The sequence below is a fragment of the Nymphaea colorata genome, chromosome 10 (genome assembly GCF_008831285.2).
Source record: "Nymphaea colorata isolate Beijing-Zhang1983 chromosome 10, ASM883128v2, whole genome shotgun sequence".
In the NCBI taxonomy this organism is placed as follows: domain Eukaryota; kingdom Viridiplantae; phylum Streptophyta; class Magnoliopsida; order Nymphaeales; family Nymphaeaceae; genus Nymphaea; species Nymphaea colorata.
In genome coordinates, this window is record NC_045147.1 from 12,953,595 (window position 1) to 12,970,601 (window position 17,007).

Here is a 17,007-nt window from a genome sequence, read left to right on the forward strand (position 1 = left end):
CGTATGATACGACCTCGTATCGTATGATCCCATATCGTACGATACGACCCCGTATCGTTTTAAAAAAACGGTACGATACAACCCCCGTATCGTAAATAGGGGGTGTATCGTTCCATTATCGCACGTATCATGCGATACAGGGCCCATATCATACGATATGGGGTGATACACCCCGTATCGTACGATACAGGCTGATTTCGCGGAAACCCGCTCGAGACCTACTTATTCGGCTTCTTTTTTAAAAAAAACCTTCGTTCTTCATTTCTCAAGCTTGGATACTGCCGTCAGGGAGGGCGATCATCCATTTTTACCATCAAAAAGTTGATTTTCATCATGAAATCGAAGATTAAGGGGTCGATTTGGCGTAACGGGACGGAAGAGAAGAGGCACAATAGATAGGGCCAGGCGTGGTATGCGACCATCTAGTGGTAGAGTTCCTACTGGTAAGTCTAGTGTTGGCTCTATTAAGAGCTTTTTCCCTTCATATACTAGCCCAGGTGGTCAGCCGCAGATTCGTGCTGCTATGACATCTAAAGATATGTTATATCAAACACAAAAGGTGGTAGGGAAATGATTTTGTGATGCATGTTTAATGCAGCTAATTCTTTTCAATTCCAAGCAATTGAAGATGCAATTACTTCTATAAGTCCTTGATTCAAAATGCCACCATATCATTAGTTGAGGGTTAAAATTCTTCAAGATACGGCGAAAGAAGTGTCTAAACATTGCGATCAATTGAAATTATCTTGGAAAGAAACAGGTTGCTCCATTATGTCAGATGGATGGACTGATACAAGGTCAAGAACTAATGTAAATTTTCTTGTTTATTGCTCAAAATGTACAATGTTCTTGAAATCTCTTGACTTGTTTGATGTTCCTAAGACTACTGAGATTTTGTTCAATGTTTTTGACAATGTCGTATAATAAGTTAAACCTACAAACATTTTACAGTTTATTACAGATAATACTGCAAATTATAGAGCTGTAGGAGATTTGTTATTTCAAAAGTATTGAACATTCTTTTGGAGTCCATGTGCCACTCATTGTGTTAATCTTATGCTTCAAGATCTTAATGAGATGCATGATATGAAATCAGCCATTGACCAATGTCAAGAGGTAACAAAGTTTATCTATAATCATGCATATGTATTGAGTTTGATGAGAAAGTTTATAAAAGGAGTTGAATTGATACGACTTGCACAAACTAGATTTGCCACAAATGTATTGACTGTACAGAGTGTGGTGAAACAAAGAACTCCTTTGAGAGAGATGTTCGCTAGTGAAGAATGAACTGCATATCCACATGCTCATAAAAGAAATGCTTCTTTAGTTGTGGATATCATATTTAATAACGAATTTTAAGAATAATGTGTGAAGCTATTGAAAGTTTGTGTTCCATTAGTGAAAGTCCTCAGGTTAGTTGACAACGAGGATAGGCCTTCCATAGGGTACTTATATGAGGCCGTGGATAAAGCAAAAGAGGCAATTCGAGACAACTTAAAAGGAAAGAAAAAGTTATATATGCCCATATGAAAGATGATAGATAAAAGGTAGACTGTACATCTTCATCAACCTCTTCATGCAGCAGCTTATTATCTAAATCCTGCAAATAGATTTTCTCCTATATTTAAGAAGGACAGAGAAGTCTTAAGTGGTTTGTTGAATTGTATGAAATTGTTAGTGGCAGATTCTAGAGAACAAGATGCCGTCAGCAATGAGTTGAATCTATATGATACTTGTTATCGGGCCATGGGACAACCTGTCGCCGTTCGAGCCAAGACAACCATGCGTCTAGGTAAATACATAGACATGTTTAATTTACTTTGCATTTTTTACATTTGGTTCTTTTAGAACTTTCACATTGATTTGTTATAACGTTATATTTTTGTTTAGATTTGTGGTGGAATAGGTATGAGTTTGATTGTCCAAACCTAGCACGTTTTGCAATCAAAGTCTTCAGCCAGACATGCAGTGCTAGTGGATGCGAAAGGAACTGGAGTGTGTTCCAACATATCCATAGCAAAAAAAGGAATAGGCTCCAACATAAAAGGTTGAATGACCTTGCTTTTGTTCGATATAATATGAGGTTGAAACAAAGGTAATATGAATTAATGTTTACATTTTTTGTACAATATATCTATATGAAATTATATATTAAGTTTTCTCTTATGTAACGTAGAGAATTACAAAAAACATCAGCAAGGAAGCACACATCTCAGTTCGATCCTATCAGCTTGGAAAACTTTGACGATCTGGAGCCATGGATTGAAGAAGAACCGACTACAATGTTTGATGATGAAGAACTTGAATGCTTCAACCTTGAAGCTGAAGCAACAGAAGGCTTTGTTGATGAATGAGAGTTTGCTAGCGCTACTGCTGGTGCTGAATATGTTGGTGAGGATCTTCCAATTATTGATGATGAAGATGAAGAAGAAGATGAAGATGATGAAGATTATGAATGATGAATCATTATATCATTAACGACTTAAGAGTTATGAATCTATGGTTGTTGAACACTTGAATGTTTTATCACTTTATGGCTTATGCTTTGTTGATTGAAATTGAATGATATTGTTATGAATTTTGATGTCTATGAAGTATGAATGATGAATCGTGAACACGTAAGTTTATAGCATTTAGCAATAATAAGTCTATCATTATCCAAAACATGTTTTTTATGAAGAATTTATTATTATTTTTTTCTGATTTTTTTATGAATTTTCTGAATTTTTTTTATTTTTTCTGATTTATTATTATTTTTTTTAATGTACGATACAGTTACGATACGTTACGATACGGCGTATCTTAAAACCCGACCGATACGCCTTATGATACGCGTTTTAAAACATTGGACTGAGGGTTGTCCCCTCCTGGGTCAATTAGAACATTGAATAGTTTCTCATTGAGTTGTCATTTTTTGCTGCCTAGACTCCGCTGCTGTTTAAGGTAGGAGATGCATTGCAGTGATGTCTTTCCTTTCTTTTGGGGAGAAAGCTTGTTCTAGAGCATTGATGAGCACACGTGATAGGTAAGTTTAAGTTGGCATCCTATTGCTCTAGACATCTGCTAGACAGCAATTACTACTAGCTTTAAAGTGGAACCTTGGAGGGGCTCCTCCTCCTCATTCACTTCATTGCCATCTCCAAAAGGGTTCAGGTTGCTCAACCCACTCACTGATGCCGACTGCGGCCCTCTATTGTGCGTCGTGGTCTTCCTACCCTTGCCAGGGGGAGGGTCATTCTTTGAGTGTTTGTCTAGGATGAATGTTTCCATAAAATCATCTGCTGCTCCATTCACATAAATTCCCTTGAAACAGTTCGGGCGGAAAACAAAACTCTTTATTTTGCTATGTCCATATTCTCAATAGAAGTCTGTGACTCTCTTTGTTGCTTAGTAGAGTGCTCCCAAGCATCCCTATTCAATCGTTCCTGTTGGAGAATTTATGTTGCAGAAACAGTAGAAACGAAGTCTTCTTTCATAAAAAATGTGTTGAGAGGGTTCTACCCCTACCCACTTCCAGCTCAATCTCAGGGCCAGAGCATTCTTCTGAATGCAAACCTTGGGGCTGTCGACTTCCAAGAGGTCCCCCTGCAGGATGCCTGCTATCCGTCCCCAGAACACTTTGGAGCTCCAGATGATAGGATCCAAGCCAAGGAGCCGCTCATTTCCATGAGAGGGTTCAAGTGAACATTATTGGACTGACTATAAATACATGTAAGAGATAGTTAAGAAAGTTTTTTGCACCTGAAGTTCATATATAAATATATGCTTTAGAGAGACCTGTGCACCTTTTTTTATATTGACCTTTATTTGATTCTCTGACCGGACTATTTTCTTTTTTGTTCATGTATCTTTTTCTTTCTTCCACATTCTATTTCTGGTAATTAACAGTTTGTCACCATCATATGAGGCGTTTCCATTTTATCGGCAAAACAACCCAAAACAAGGATTCAGCTAGTATTTGCCGTCATCCCTTATTGCAACTTTGCATGTCAAGTTGGTAAGTTTCTATTTTTCCCCTTGTGGCGTGTTCCCTCGATGCCTCCGTGCTTTCATTTATCTCGCCCAATTTCAAATGAAAACAAGGGTTCTATAGGCTATATAAATAATTACTCCCATTCCTTTTATTCACTTTCATGCACGCATAACTAGGAAAACATTAAAAGAGCCACGGAGGCTTTCATTGCGGTCGCAGTTTTGGAGGGAAAATATTGGTGCCACCTGCTGTGCTTTTCAATTTAAAAAAAAAAAAGTGAAACCAGAAAGAACAAAGATTCAATATCAACTAATTACTGTTGTTTATTTTAAAGGTTGCAAAGAGCAAACATATGTTGTTGGGGCCAGCAGCTTTTTGCACAAAGCGTTGCGGTTTTCAATTTGCTTCACAAACAGTCGCAAAATGTTTAGATATGTTGTCTGGATATTCCTGTTTGGCGGGACGCCATGAACAGAACAGTCGGGTCCTTGCGTCTGAAGGAACAGAAAACATGAACATGGCTTTGCCTTAACTGGGTTTAGATGAGGGTGTCATCCAAACACCCTCCTTGAATTATACCATAAATGAATTTATACATAAAGTTGGACATGCACATTGATGATTCCCAAGTTTAACATCATAAAATTTCAGTTTTCTTTCTTCCTTGATGTCTCTTCCTTCTTTTTCAAGCGTTAGACATGATTGCTATTTGCAGCAAGTGTTAGACATGATTGCTACAAGTTGGCACATGCTGCTTCTCTCTCTCTCTCTCCCACCCCACTTCTTTAAATAAGGAAGCTGAGGTGAGAAAGTCTTTACTCTTTACTAGTTTACGCCACCAAGGAGCGTGCTCGGTAACTTTGAAAATGTTTAGCACCGAGGCTCTTTTTATCGTAAAAGAGACGCCCTTCTCTTCACAGTTGTATATAAAAAAAAGATTATGGTATCTGTTACACGATCTCGTTAAAATCAATAGATTCCCCTCGTTGAAAAGATTCACTTAATGGAGCTTCATGTGATTTATACTCAAGATGGCCTAGTTTCCTGTTTTCTACAATTTTTTTTTTTGTTTTTTACTACAGAAGGAACTCAAATCTAACTCCTCCATGTATAGATAGAGGTTAAGGAAGGAAAAATGAGCTAGGCGTCTGTGTGTGCGTTATATATTTATTACGATTTCATTAGAAAAAGGGAACCGTTTCACACATAAGCCACTTAATCTGTTAAATTTTTAGGACAAGTTTTGGATGAGTCTCAACTACCAGATTGGGTTACATGTTCAGGTTCTTAACACTGGGATGTTAAGATCTGACATAAAGCTTAGAACCTAATGCTCCTAGCTATCTTTTTTTCACCATTTGCAAACCATGAATGGTGACAGTACTCCATTTGAGGGAAGGGTGGGGGCTTCTGCTCTTAATCTGAATCTGGTGGTAGGTTGAAATACGCCAACAATTTGATGGTAGGATGAAATACTTCATTCTCTCTTCTTTCATACTCATCAGAAATCTAGCTTTGAATATCGTCATTGCAGATGGCAACATTCCATTCCAGATTGTGGACAAGATACTCATTCCGAGTTGTACATTAGCCATCTCACTTGGGGGCTTGAAAATTGTTGTGTTTTGAACTGTAAATGGTTTCTTTTTACACTCATATCGTCTGCATGGTGATTTGTGTGGTCATCTGCCCACACCAGCTTCACAAAGCTTATTTGTTTTTACATTACTAATTTGATATATTTTAGTGTTCATATATATAGTGCCCTTAAAATTATAAAATTTGTTGAATTAGTACCCACACCAGTCAAAATTTTTAGCTCCGCTAGTGACACCAGGAGCATCAGTAGATTTTGTACAAGGTCATTTTTTTTGTCTAACAAAAGGCTTCGGGAGGTCTATCTCTCCGTAGATTGGCATCAGAAACAATGATGAACTACGTCAAGGATAAAGTATAATGGAACGACATCATTTTACTTTTATTCAAATTTGAAATCAAATAATGAACCAAGGTACGCCAGCAAAAGTATGCCATATAAATTCGTGAATCTAAACTTTGCATGCTTCCTTTGAAGGCAAACTCTTCTCCATGGCCACCCTCTTTTCAAATAGTCTCAAAGGATGAGGACCTCTCGAGTCTATATGTGTTTTAAAGTTCTATGCTTTGAGCCACAGTTTCCCTTCACAATTGCCTGTGCCTTGTGCGGTTTGAAGTTCTGTCGTCTCGGAGAAAGTGATTTTTTTGAAGTTGCTGTTATTGTGCTTGGAAGTAAAGAAACATTTATTAAATTGTGTGCACTGACATTTTAATTGATCTTGGTCCTTGGCTTACGTGCAACTTGCTTGAAGCAGTCATACTCTAGACAGGTTGGGCTAATATAATTCTATTTAAATCTTTTGACTACGCCTGATTCGTGGCAAGTTGGAACAAAGTTGACGGAAGAATGACCTAAGGGCATCGATTTCAGATGACTTTGGTATTGTTCGTGTTAGTGAACCTTTATAAACCAGATTATTTTCTCTATTCCATAATTTCGGAAAAAACTGCTTTATATTTAAGTCCTAAATTTTTCTTCGCGTCCTCAAGGCCGTGTTTGTTTAATTTCCGTGAGGGATTTTGAAGTCAAAACCCCTTCACCTCCTCTTTGACCCCAAATCCTCTGTTTTGAGAAGCTGGGTGGATATATATATATATATATATATATATATATATATATATATATATATATATATATATATATATATGAACGTTCCAAAAAAAATGTTCTAAATAATTTAACAACATCCACTATAACTAACAAGTTTTGCAATTAAGAGCAAATAGTATTCGGCCTTCAAATGAGAGTGTTTCTCAGGAAATTTGTCTTTTGTTAACAGGATAGTTAAGAGTAAGGGTGGGCATCGGGCCGGCCCAATCCGACCCATCGGGCCAGTGAGCCCGGCCCAGGCCCTGCCCGATAGCCTGGGTCCTGGCCCGGGACAAGTCCATTTAAAATTAAAAAATAATTTTTTTATTATAAAATAATTTTTTAAATATAAAATATATTGATGAATAATAAATATATATTATTAAAAAAAATTATTTTTTTTAACCTAAACGGGCCGGGCTGGGCTGACCCGGGCCGGCCTATCGGACCCAGGCCAGGTTTTTTCCGGCCCAAGCCCGGGCCGGGTAGGCTCAGCGGCGGCTCAACCCGATGCCCACCCTTAGTTAAGAGGGAAGTTTCTTTTGATGTGGAGAAGCTCAATCTTTTCAAAGATGTGGGTTGTGGATACCTCCAAGGTGTATATTAATAAAAACATTTGTTTTTTAATCAATCAACAGCATATATTCTAAAAACACTATGTTTTTTTTTTTAACTCAAGAAACACGGTGTGGTTATGAATATTGTTTCTACACTTAGATCCTCTTCAGATTTTATAAACTTTTAAAATTTACATGTAAATCTAAAAAAATTTAGTTTAATGTATACAAAAAAATTGAATTTTTTATTTCGGCCCTGTTAAAATTTTGAAACTATAGTTTAGCCCTTGCGACAAAAAATTTCCTAACTCCACCCGTCACTGCTTTGTCTTTCTTGAAACAGAACATGGTAAGCATGGGCGCCACATCCACAATATTCTTCTTGTCAAACTCCCTTTTACATAAATTTGTTGCTTGTTTTGTGAGACACTGGTTTCTTTTTTCACAATGTGTAATCATAAACTGTTTTTTATTTAATCTGGTATCCTTTTGAGTTGATGTTCCTTGATTCTTTTTCTTTATTTTTTACATTGTTTTTTTTTTTCCTTTTTGGGAACGTATAAGTTGCTTTTAGTAATTTCTTTTACATTTCCGTGTAATTAGTCTTTATTTTTCTTTTCAAATTTATAATGTTACAGTTGCATTAACTTTGCTCACTAAACGAATCAAGAAACCTGCTCTCCTTCTTGCTGTTAGCTCCATACAATCGTTGGTTTTGATTGTATTCTTTCGTTGGTGGCATAGTAATAAAGGAGGCCAACCCTCCAGCTGGGTGCAGCACACCACATCGAGAGCATTGGAGAGGTTAAACGCAACATCCTATAATGAAAGCATTGGCCCCAGCAAAGAGGAAATTAAGATAGAAATTAAACTTAGGTTTGAGAAAATATGTATAAACATGCTTGTGTTAGAGGAACGTTTCAATATGAAACACTATTTAATTTCCTTATATTGGCAAAAGTGCCGAACCATGCAACATTGCCTTCGTTTTTTTCTTGTTACTTTTTAACTATGAGGGATCATCAATATTCGTAAGCTTTTGGGTTAGCTGGAGGGAAATCCTACTGCCCAGGAAGCTTTCCCTCTTCCCCTCTTAACTTCATGATGTATGACTGTTTTTGGTCCCTTGAAGTGATGCCCTGCTATACTTTAGCTTGCATACAAGTGCACTCCTTTTGCAGTACAGAGAGTTGATGCGTCGAAAATTTAAAACAGAGACAAGCCGCTTGCCAGTCTACACTTAGTTCATTGCAACAACCCCAAAACAGAGACAAGCCGCCTACAAGTCTCCACTCCGTTCATTGCAACAACCCCATCTGAGATGCAATGTTCACAAGCGTTAATGATGCCAACCTTCAGATATGTGTCCAATATTCACAGGCTTTAACGGTGTCAACTTTCAAATGGGTGGCAATGAACCATTAGGCCCATCATGTATTTCTTTGTTTGTACAAGTAGCTTGTCATTTCTTTTAGTGGTAACAAGAGCATGTTCAGGTCAAGGAACAAACTAATGGAACCTTGTAACGAGTAGGGCTCTGAACAAGCTAATCCCAGCTTTTGAAGCAAGTAGTGTTTGGGAAATACATGATGGGCCAATGAAGCATAGGCCCACCATGTATTTCTTTGTTTGTCATTTCTTTTAGTGGTAACAAGAGCATGTTCAGGTCAAGGAACAGAACTAATGGAACCTTGTAACGATGCTTCAATTAAGTAGGGATCTGAACAGGCTAATCCCAGCTTTTGAATCAACTAGTGTTTGGGAAATGTATGTTGTCCCACTTGGAAGTTTGTCAGAGAACTTGATCTCCATATATAGTTGGTTTTGCATCATTGAGAATATTGAAGTTATTAGAACCTTTGCTCTAAACATTTCAAGCATGGGGCAAAAAATAATGCAAGGTCCCACGCACACCATCTTGGATCTAACAATCTTTTCAAGAGCATTTGGAGGTTGGAATGTTAATAAATTTGATTTGGATTTGATATTCGACGGGATTGCTTAACAAAAATCCGATATAAGAAAAAACTTAATGTCCGAATAAAATTGGATTGGATATCGATTTGACATCTGATCAGATTCTGAGCTAAATAAATATATGATCAGTTTGGATTTGGGCTCTGATCGGGTACAGTTTCAAATATATATCCTATATCCCAGGAAAGGCTGCCTAAGTGTGTGGGCCTACACAATGGTGCCACGTGTGAGCTAGGGGCATTGTCGGTGCTACTTGCTGGCTTGGTAGCTGAAAAGGCTCATAACGTTGAGGTCACGGGTTCAAGTCCTGTCCGCATAAAACTGATGGAGTTTTACTTATATGTTACATTTTAACGATGCTCAATTCCACCAAGAGTGCCATGGCGGGCAAGATTTCCATTCAGTGTCATCTTGAGACATTTCCCAATCTATAACATCAACACTATGGGATCCCCAGAGAGAAAAACTTGAACTCTAGACCTAATCAATTCACAGAAATCGGATCTAACGCTTGCCAAAGCGGCTTTGAGACCTGCAATTGATAGGGGATGGTTTTTCTGAAATTTATATATTTCATTCATGACTTACCATCTGTTACAGTAGAGATGAACAGCTAAATGACAATGAATGTTTTTCCTCCTTTTCGGAGCCGATAACTTTTGTCTGGCATTAGGACAGCACCAGGTCCACCGAGTAATAGCCAAACAGGACCAAGATCTACCCTCCATGAAAGCATTTGCAGATGAGGATCCAAGTAAAATTCAATAGCATACAGTGGCGCAGGTCTAAATCAGTCGTCTGCAACTGTTGAAAAAATTGACAAGACCTGAAAGCATGTGAACTTTCAGGATGTGCTCTGCTGCCTGATCGGGCAACACATGGCTCTACTGCTCAGACGAAAGAGTTGGCGCTTCTGGAATTCAATGAGTTGCAGTGGTGGCAGTAAATATACCATGTCGGCAGTCTGCAAGGATGTCTGTAAATGGATAGATGAATAGTGAGCGGAATGGCTCTGAGCATTGTTCGCATGAGGTCACGGTTTGGGGCTCATGGGCAGGGCAGACCAAAAAGAGAAAGAGCCCCGTTTGTATTTTGTCCATTACTTGTGAAACAAAATAGAGAAGAAAAGCAGATAAGGTCTAAACAGAAGAAAAGAACAAAAACAAACAAAAATCAATAGTAGCACATGAGCAAATGGACGATTACGGTTAAAGACAGTGGATGAAAGTCATTTTCTTTTCTCAGCAAATATTTCACGTTGGGTTGTCATCAGCGATTCGTGATTGAATGATGGACATAGCTACATGGGCAACAGAGCAGCAGATATGCAGTCTTCAATCGGAATTGGTACTAGAATTGGAACTTGACAAATACTTGAAACAAGAACAGTAAGTTTCCTGAAGTTGAGATTTTGAACATCCAACAGAACATAAGCAAAAGGAGCCTGTATTTGGGTATGATCCAAGACAGCCAGCCTCGTAAATTAAGTTCTTTGACTATGAAAGCTCACCTGCATTTTGTCCTTGAAGAAACAGAAGGCCAGCAAGACTATTATGAATCTGGATCTGTTAATGTTGACAAGTCCTGTCTTTCTTGGATGAAATTGATTAGACGATGATTAACAATCGTATGCAGGCTGTCACCTCAAGTGGCAGTGAGCAGGTGGTTGTAAGAAGGAAACTTTGAAGTGTGTCGAGACGAAGGCGCAGTTTCAACTCAGCCATTTATGTTGTCTAAACCTTTCGGTGACGTTGTTTCCGTAACAAAAGGCGAAAAGCAAGTTTCACAGAATCAGAGGGAAAGTATGGGTTCATTTTTGCAAGGAAAAAGAGTAAAAAAAGTCTAAGTTTAGGTGTGGTGCTTTAAATGATAGTGAATTTGCCCTGCTTGCTAACGAAGCTCTGCAAATGATAACATCATCGAAGTAACAAGATGATGGGATTGCAAGTATTGATTAAGGATGAGTTTGGCAATGAAAATCAGATCGTCATGGACGACAATTGAGAGAAAAAGAAAGCCAAGCAAAAAAAGCAAGCGGATGGGTACCTAAGGAATCTGGTGTAGACATCTAATATGAAGCTAATCTCACAACAAGTCGGGCATTTTATCAGATAGCGACGATCGACGTGACGTGAGGTTCCTTTGCTATATATGAGATGCAGACAATGGTAGATCAAGTAGCTGCACTATTTGGCCATACATGTCAAGTGGCCAACGATTCATATGAACCCTAGGCTTACTCCCTACACGATGAATTAGAGACTTTCTCCTGATCTGATCACCTTCTCCATCTAGCGAAAAAATTGAAATCGACTGGCTCGTAGATGGCCAAATAATACCATGAATTGTTGCTAAACACACCATAAATTTTTAATAATGTTCCTTTTTAACAAACTTTTTTTAAATATTTAACCATCCGACAAATTATTGCTCAAAAATCCTAGCTCAGCTTGTCTAATATTCTAGGCTCTGCCCTTCTAATGAAAAACATTAGAAAAAGTCCTGGCTCTGCCCATTATTTGCATCCACAAAATTGCACACTCAACTCAATTGGGCCTATCCCAACATATATCATTTATAGTGTTTGTACACTAAATATCATCAGCTTCGGGCTCTCGGATTCCCACAATTATCAAGACTGAAGCAAAAGTACAACAAAAGAAAAGGGGGGAAAAAAAAGACGTGGGAGCTTTATTTAGCAATTTCGATAAGCAATCCGACGCCTAAAAGTGAAACAAGAAGAAAAACGGAACGCATTTTTTGAAAACTTGCTCCTTCGTTTCTTTGGAAGATGAGAAAGAACAAAGAAGGGGCACGACGGGAACCACATGATGAGCAGATTGCACTCGACGCCCCGTTTCAATGGGCACGCGGCAAAAGCCCCTCTCTAATTTGTTTTGTTTTTTTTTTTTAAATTAATATATGAAAAAACAAAAATAATTGCTTTTATTCCAACAAAAAATAAAAAAAAAAAGTAAATTTTCACGTTCCTTTGTCGGCACATGTACTGGACTCGACCCCTTGCACTGCAGTCGTACCCCTATAGATTCGATATCGCTTTCGAATCCAAACTGTTAAATCAGATTCGGTGTGGTTCAGATCCAAAACAAAAATCCAACCTTCCAACGCAACTTAACTTTTCCCAGTGAAAGGCCCCAACCATCGTTCGTCTTTTCCCAGTCCAACCCACCTGCGATCTTCATCCGCTTCTATGAGTTCTGGACCCAGTTCCGACCTCCTCATTTGAGGATCCAGACCCGCATTTCCAATCTCCAGATTGGATCGCACTCACCCTGAGAGGATACTGAGGGTACGGACGCTACCACACCCTTGTCACTTTCTAGAACCCGGCAGTCTTCCCCCTCACCCTTTCCGAGGTCTATGTAACCATTTTCTCCTTCAACTTGTTTAACTCGGTTTAGATGTTTCGACAATAACGTTTTATTATTGTTTATATTATGTATTACAATATATGAAAACAATATTTAGTAATATTTGAATTGTATACATGTAACAACATGTTACTATATCCATTAAGTTTTCGAGGTAATTTGGCTTAAATGTACACAAATGGGGAACAAAAACCGGTGAACTCATAAATGTTTTGGACGTTAAAGAAATAAATTTAAAGTTTAAAATGTCCTTTATAATTAATATATCGGCCCCCTTTTGGAAGGGCCCACACGCGAATCGGGCCCTATCACCTGCAGATCTTCTGTTCCGGACAACCGTCATGGATTCACAAGGACCTTCCAACTTGCCATATTGGACGAAAGTGCGGGCGCTCTCGTCATTTTACATTGCATGCTATTATGCCCCATCATCAATCATCATTACTATTTATCTCAGCGGCTCTACTCTACTGACTCTACCACTGACCTCTCTCTCTCTCTCATGTTGGAAGGATTCTGCAGAAGGAAGACGGTGGTGGTTCTTCCTGTTCTTACTCCGGAATACGGTCGATTGACCTGAAATTTCTCCGACCTCTCGCAGAAGGCTATGGGGAATTGCGTGTGGAGGGCGTTGCCAGGGACGGCTGGAGGGCAGGGCCAGGGCCAGGGCCAGGCCGTAAGGGTGGTGACGTCCACTGGAGGCATCATGGAGTTCCACTCCTCCGTCACCGCCGAGCGCATCACCAACGAGTTTCCCGGCCAGGGGATCTTCCAAGGCTACCCGTCCCCCGGCCCCCTCCTCCACAACGAGACCCTCGTCGGCGGCCACCTCTACTACCTCCTCCCTCTCGACCACCGAACGAAGGACGAAGCCGCAGCCTCCGCCGACACCGCTCCTCCGACCGTCTACGGCGCGGCGCCGTACAGAATGTCGTTCGACAGCAACGTCCTCTTCGGGAGGTGGAGGAGGGCGGGGGCGGAGGCGTTCCCGCTGTGCCAGAAGGCGTCGTCGGGGGTGTGGAAGGTGAAGCTGGTGATCAGCCCGGATCAGCTGGCGGGGATCCTGGCGGAGCAGTCCCACACCGAGGCCCTCATCGACAGCGTCCGGACGGTGGCCAAGTGCAGCGGCGGGTACCCTCCTCCGCCGTCCAGCTCCGACGAGTGGAGCCTCTCCAGCGGCCGCCGGACCTCGGAGCGCGAACGCTAACGGGCGACGTCCCCCGGCCGTCTTCTTCCTCTTCTCTCGTCACGTCGGCGGCACCGATGGTGACAGAAGTGGCCGTTGAAGCGGAGGAATACTTAATCCGTTGTTGTTAACACCTCACTGTGGTACTCCAATACAAGGCCGTGTCGTGTCCTTCCTATAACAATGTTTCAACCGTGGAAAACTGTATCGAAATCGCAACTTGCGTGTCCTTTGTTCGTGTCCATGTGAAGTGACTACATGTTCTTACTGTTCATACACTCCAAAGTCCAAAAAGGTTCCCATGGGGAGCAGGGCCGCGCCATTTCTCATTCCTCTGCCGTGTTCTCGAGGATACGGTTGTATAATTGACGCCCTAGTTTTAAAATATCATATCGTGAATTAAACGTCGGGCGTTTAATATTTATAATCCCAAAATCAACAAGGTACATATATATATTACCTTATTAATTTGATATCTAGATATAAAAATGTATAAAATATAGATTTGAATCCCGTACAGGGTTGTCTGGTCTGAAGTGGGTACGGTAGTAAGGACCAGGTAGGCCCGTGATGGATTAGGTGATCTTGGGCAGCAGCTGGCGTGGGGACGCACGTGAACTTGGGTGGGCTTGGATTGGGCTGATCACTTCCTTCCTAATCAGGATCAATTATCTTGCAGAAAACAATTTTGAAGAAAGTATCTAATAGCCCCGAGTGAAGTTGGCACACCGGCGGATCAGCCGCCGGTAGGCGGCCGGCCGGCAGTAGGTTACCGGACGTCGTCCCTAATGTTGTAAATCAGGATGCAGTGATGTAATAGTTGATGTGCAGCATAGCCGCATTTTCAAAGCATAAATTCAAGTTAGGGTAACCCACCAACTTAATTAAACAGTTTACAGGGCAGGGCAGTTTGGGCGATTCGATTCAAAATCTTTCATCTCTATTCGCCCATCTTTCTTTAGCCTAAGAAGCCAAAAGATCTCATCTTAAAAGCCTAGATTCATATTTGTAGACACAAGTAATGTACATTAATGTAATCAGGTCAATACTTTACTTGCTGCAGTGTCACCAAGCAATTAGTGCAATGAAAAACACAAGCCTTTGGATGACTTGATAAGATTTTAATTTTGCTTGTTTGTCGCTTTGCCTTAATCAAATTTGATCACATTTTCTTTTGAGTGACTTTATAAGGTAAAACAGGTTCTTGGGGACATGGTTTTTAACTTGTTTGCAACTTTGTCCTACTTTAATCAAGTTTGTAAAAAACTTTTCTTTTTCAACAAGAATCAAAACTTGGATCACTAAAATCAAATGTACATGGAAAAATGATAAGTTTCATCATTTAATTACAAATTTACTTGTTTCATGTTTCCGAAGGGAAAAAGGGAGAGGTTATGAAGGTTGATACAGTCAACTGCATGGGACAATACATGGTCAGATGTGAACATCATAAATGATCAAAATTCCAAAACGGGTTCTAATTTGTACAATATTAACTTGTCTCACAGTCCAACTCACGAAACAACGCGACATCTTTGCTACATGGAAATAGCACAGATGTATCTGGTGATTGCTTAGGTGCTCTGACCAATAAAAAGGTGCCACTTCGTGAGCTGGCACCAGCTTCCATGATCTTGAATTTTTTTTTTTAATTTTAGGTTATTCAATTTTTTTTATTCAGTATTCTCTAAATAAACAAGTTGCCGGCATAGTTGCGCTCTGCCTCTTTCTCTCTTTATTTGAGGTAAAACTTGGAATTTATTATTTAGCGACCATGGCAATGAGAATAAGAGTTTTATAGGGGAAGCGAAATAAATTGGGTCATTAAATGTTTTAGGCACGAAAGAAAATTGTTATAAAAATTTGAACATGCTTTTATATAACTGAAAAAATGTACATGATTGCACATACGGCAAAGAGATATTAGAGACCCATATGCTCAACTGGTACATCCAATTAAATGGGGCACCAACCCCTTCTTTAATGCGGAACATTCACACTATTTTATGCAGTTTTACTACTTCCTGTCATAGCCATAGCCATGTATTTTTTTCATACAATAGGCTGTGCATCAAATGTAAAGTTTTCATTTTGCTTCATAATTGTGTGGACATGGTTTTACAAGTTGTTGGGGACCAACAAAATTAAAAATAATTAATTAGCCGGAGAACAAGGTATTGCAAACATGAAAAAAATTGGCAATATATGTTTAAAGTTATTTTCTCATTTTCTTTTAAATTTCAAGATGTGGACATTCGATTGAAGTAAAGTGGCAGGTCTTTTATTCGATTCTCGTAGATGCATAAGTTAGGAAGATGTTTTTTTTATGTTAGGACCTTAATATAAGAAATATATGTTTCCACATTTTAATGGATGGAACAAATGGTCCCTGATAGAAGCCAAAACATACAACAGTCACCGCTGCTAAATATGCCAAACCTTTCTGCCTTCCCAGAAAACCAGCAAATCAGCATCAGGAATTTCTCAAACTAATAAAATTCATGAAATAGGAAAATGTGATTCCAGATCTTGAAATGAGTAGAATATCTCAGAAAAAGGAAAAAACAGATGGGATCTGGTAGATTTTTATGTCAATCTCATGAAGAAATTCATCACCTTAAGTTTGGTACTGCATCGAAAGGTACTCAAAGATATTTTGAGAATGACAACATTCAGCACGTCTAGCTTCTCATGGTTGAGATTTGAAGTCGGAAACTCAGTTCAATGATGTCCTGTTCCGGAACTTGCCAATTCTTGAATTTGGATGGCCAACTGCATAAATGTCATAAATGTGATAAGGTTCGCAGCTGCCAATTTGGAAAATAAGATCATGACTAAACAGTGAAGCCTCAACTGTTTCGCATTCTTGTTTGAAAATTTGATCGATCTAGCATCTACCAATCTTTATGATTTTGATATCTGAGTCTATCTCTCTTTATTAAATGCCTGCTGTTTGACATTGAATGAGAAAATTTGATACCATTGCCATGACCTTTGATAACAATTCCGACAACGCGAATAATTAATCTCTCCCTTTTTTGAGATTAATTTTTCTCCTCTCTTTTTTTGTTCGCTTACTTTCTTATCTAATCTCTTTCGCGCTCTCTGCCATCTTTTTTCTCCTTTAATTGTCTTTCTTCACAACTTGCTCTCCTCACATGAATATAAGTGGGGCCTTGGCTAGATATATCAGTCAATGTGCCCAAGATTAAACTGAAGGAAATTATTTCTTG

The 17,007-nt window shown here is 39.3% G+C and overlaps 1 protein-coding gene across 1 annotated transcript; it reads left to right on the forward strand.

The window, feature by feature from the left end:
- The first annotated feature begins 13,195 nt into the window (after positions 1-13,195).
- On the forward strand, positions 13,196-13,795 carry LOC116262625 (uncharacterized). Its single transcript, XM_031642112.1, has one exon. It carries the CDS (start codon positions 13,196-13,198, stop codon positions 13,793-13,795), a length of 600 nt encoding a protein of 199 aa, XP_031497972.1.
- The last annotated feature ends 3,212 nt before the right edge of the window (positions 13,796-17,007 follow it).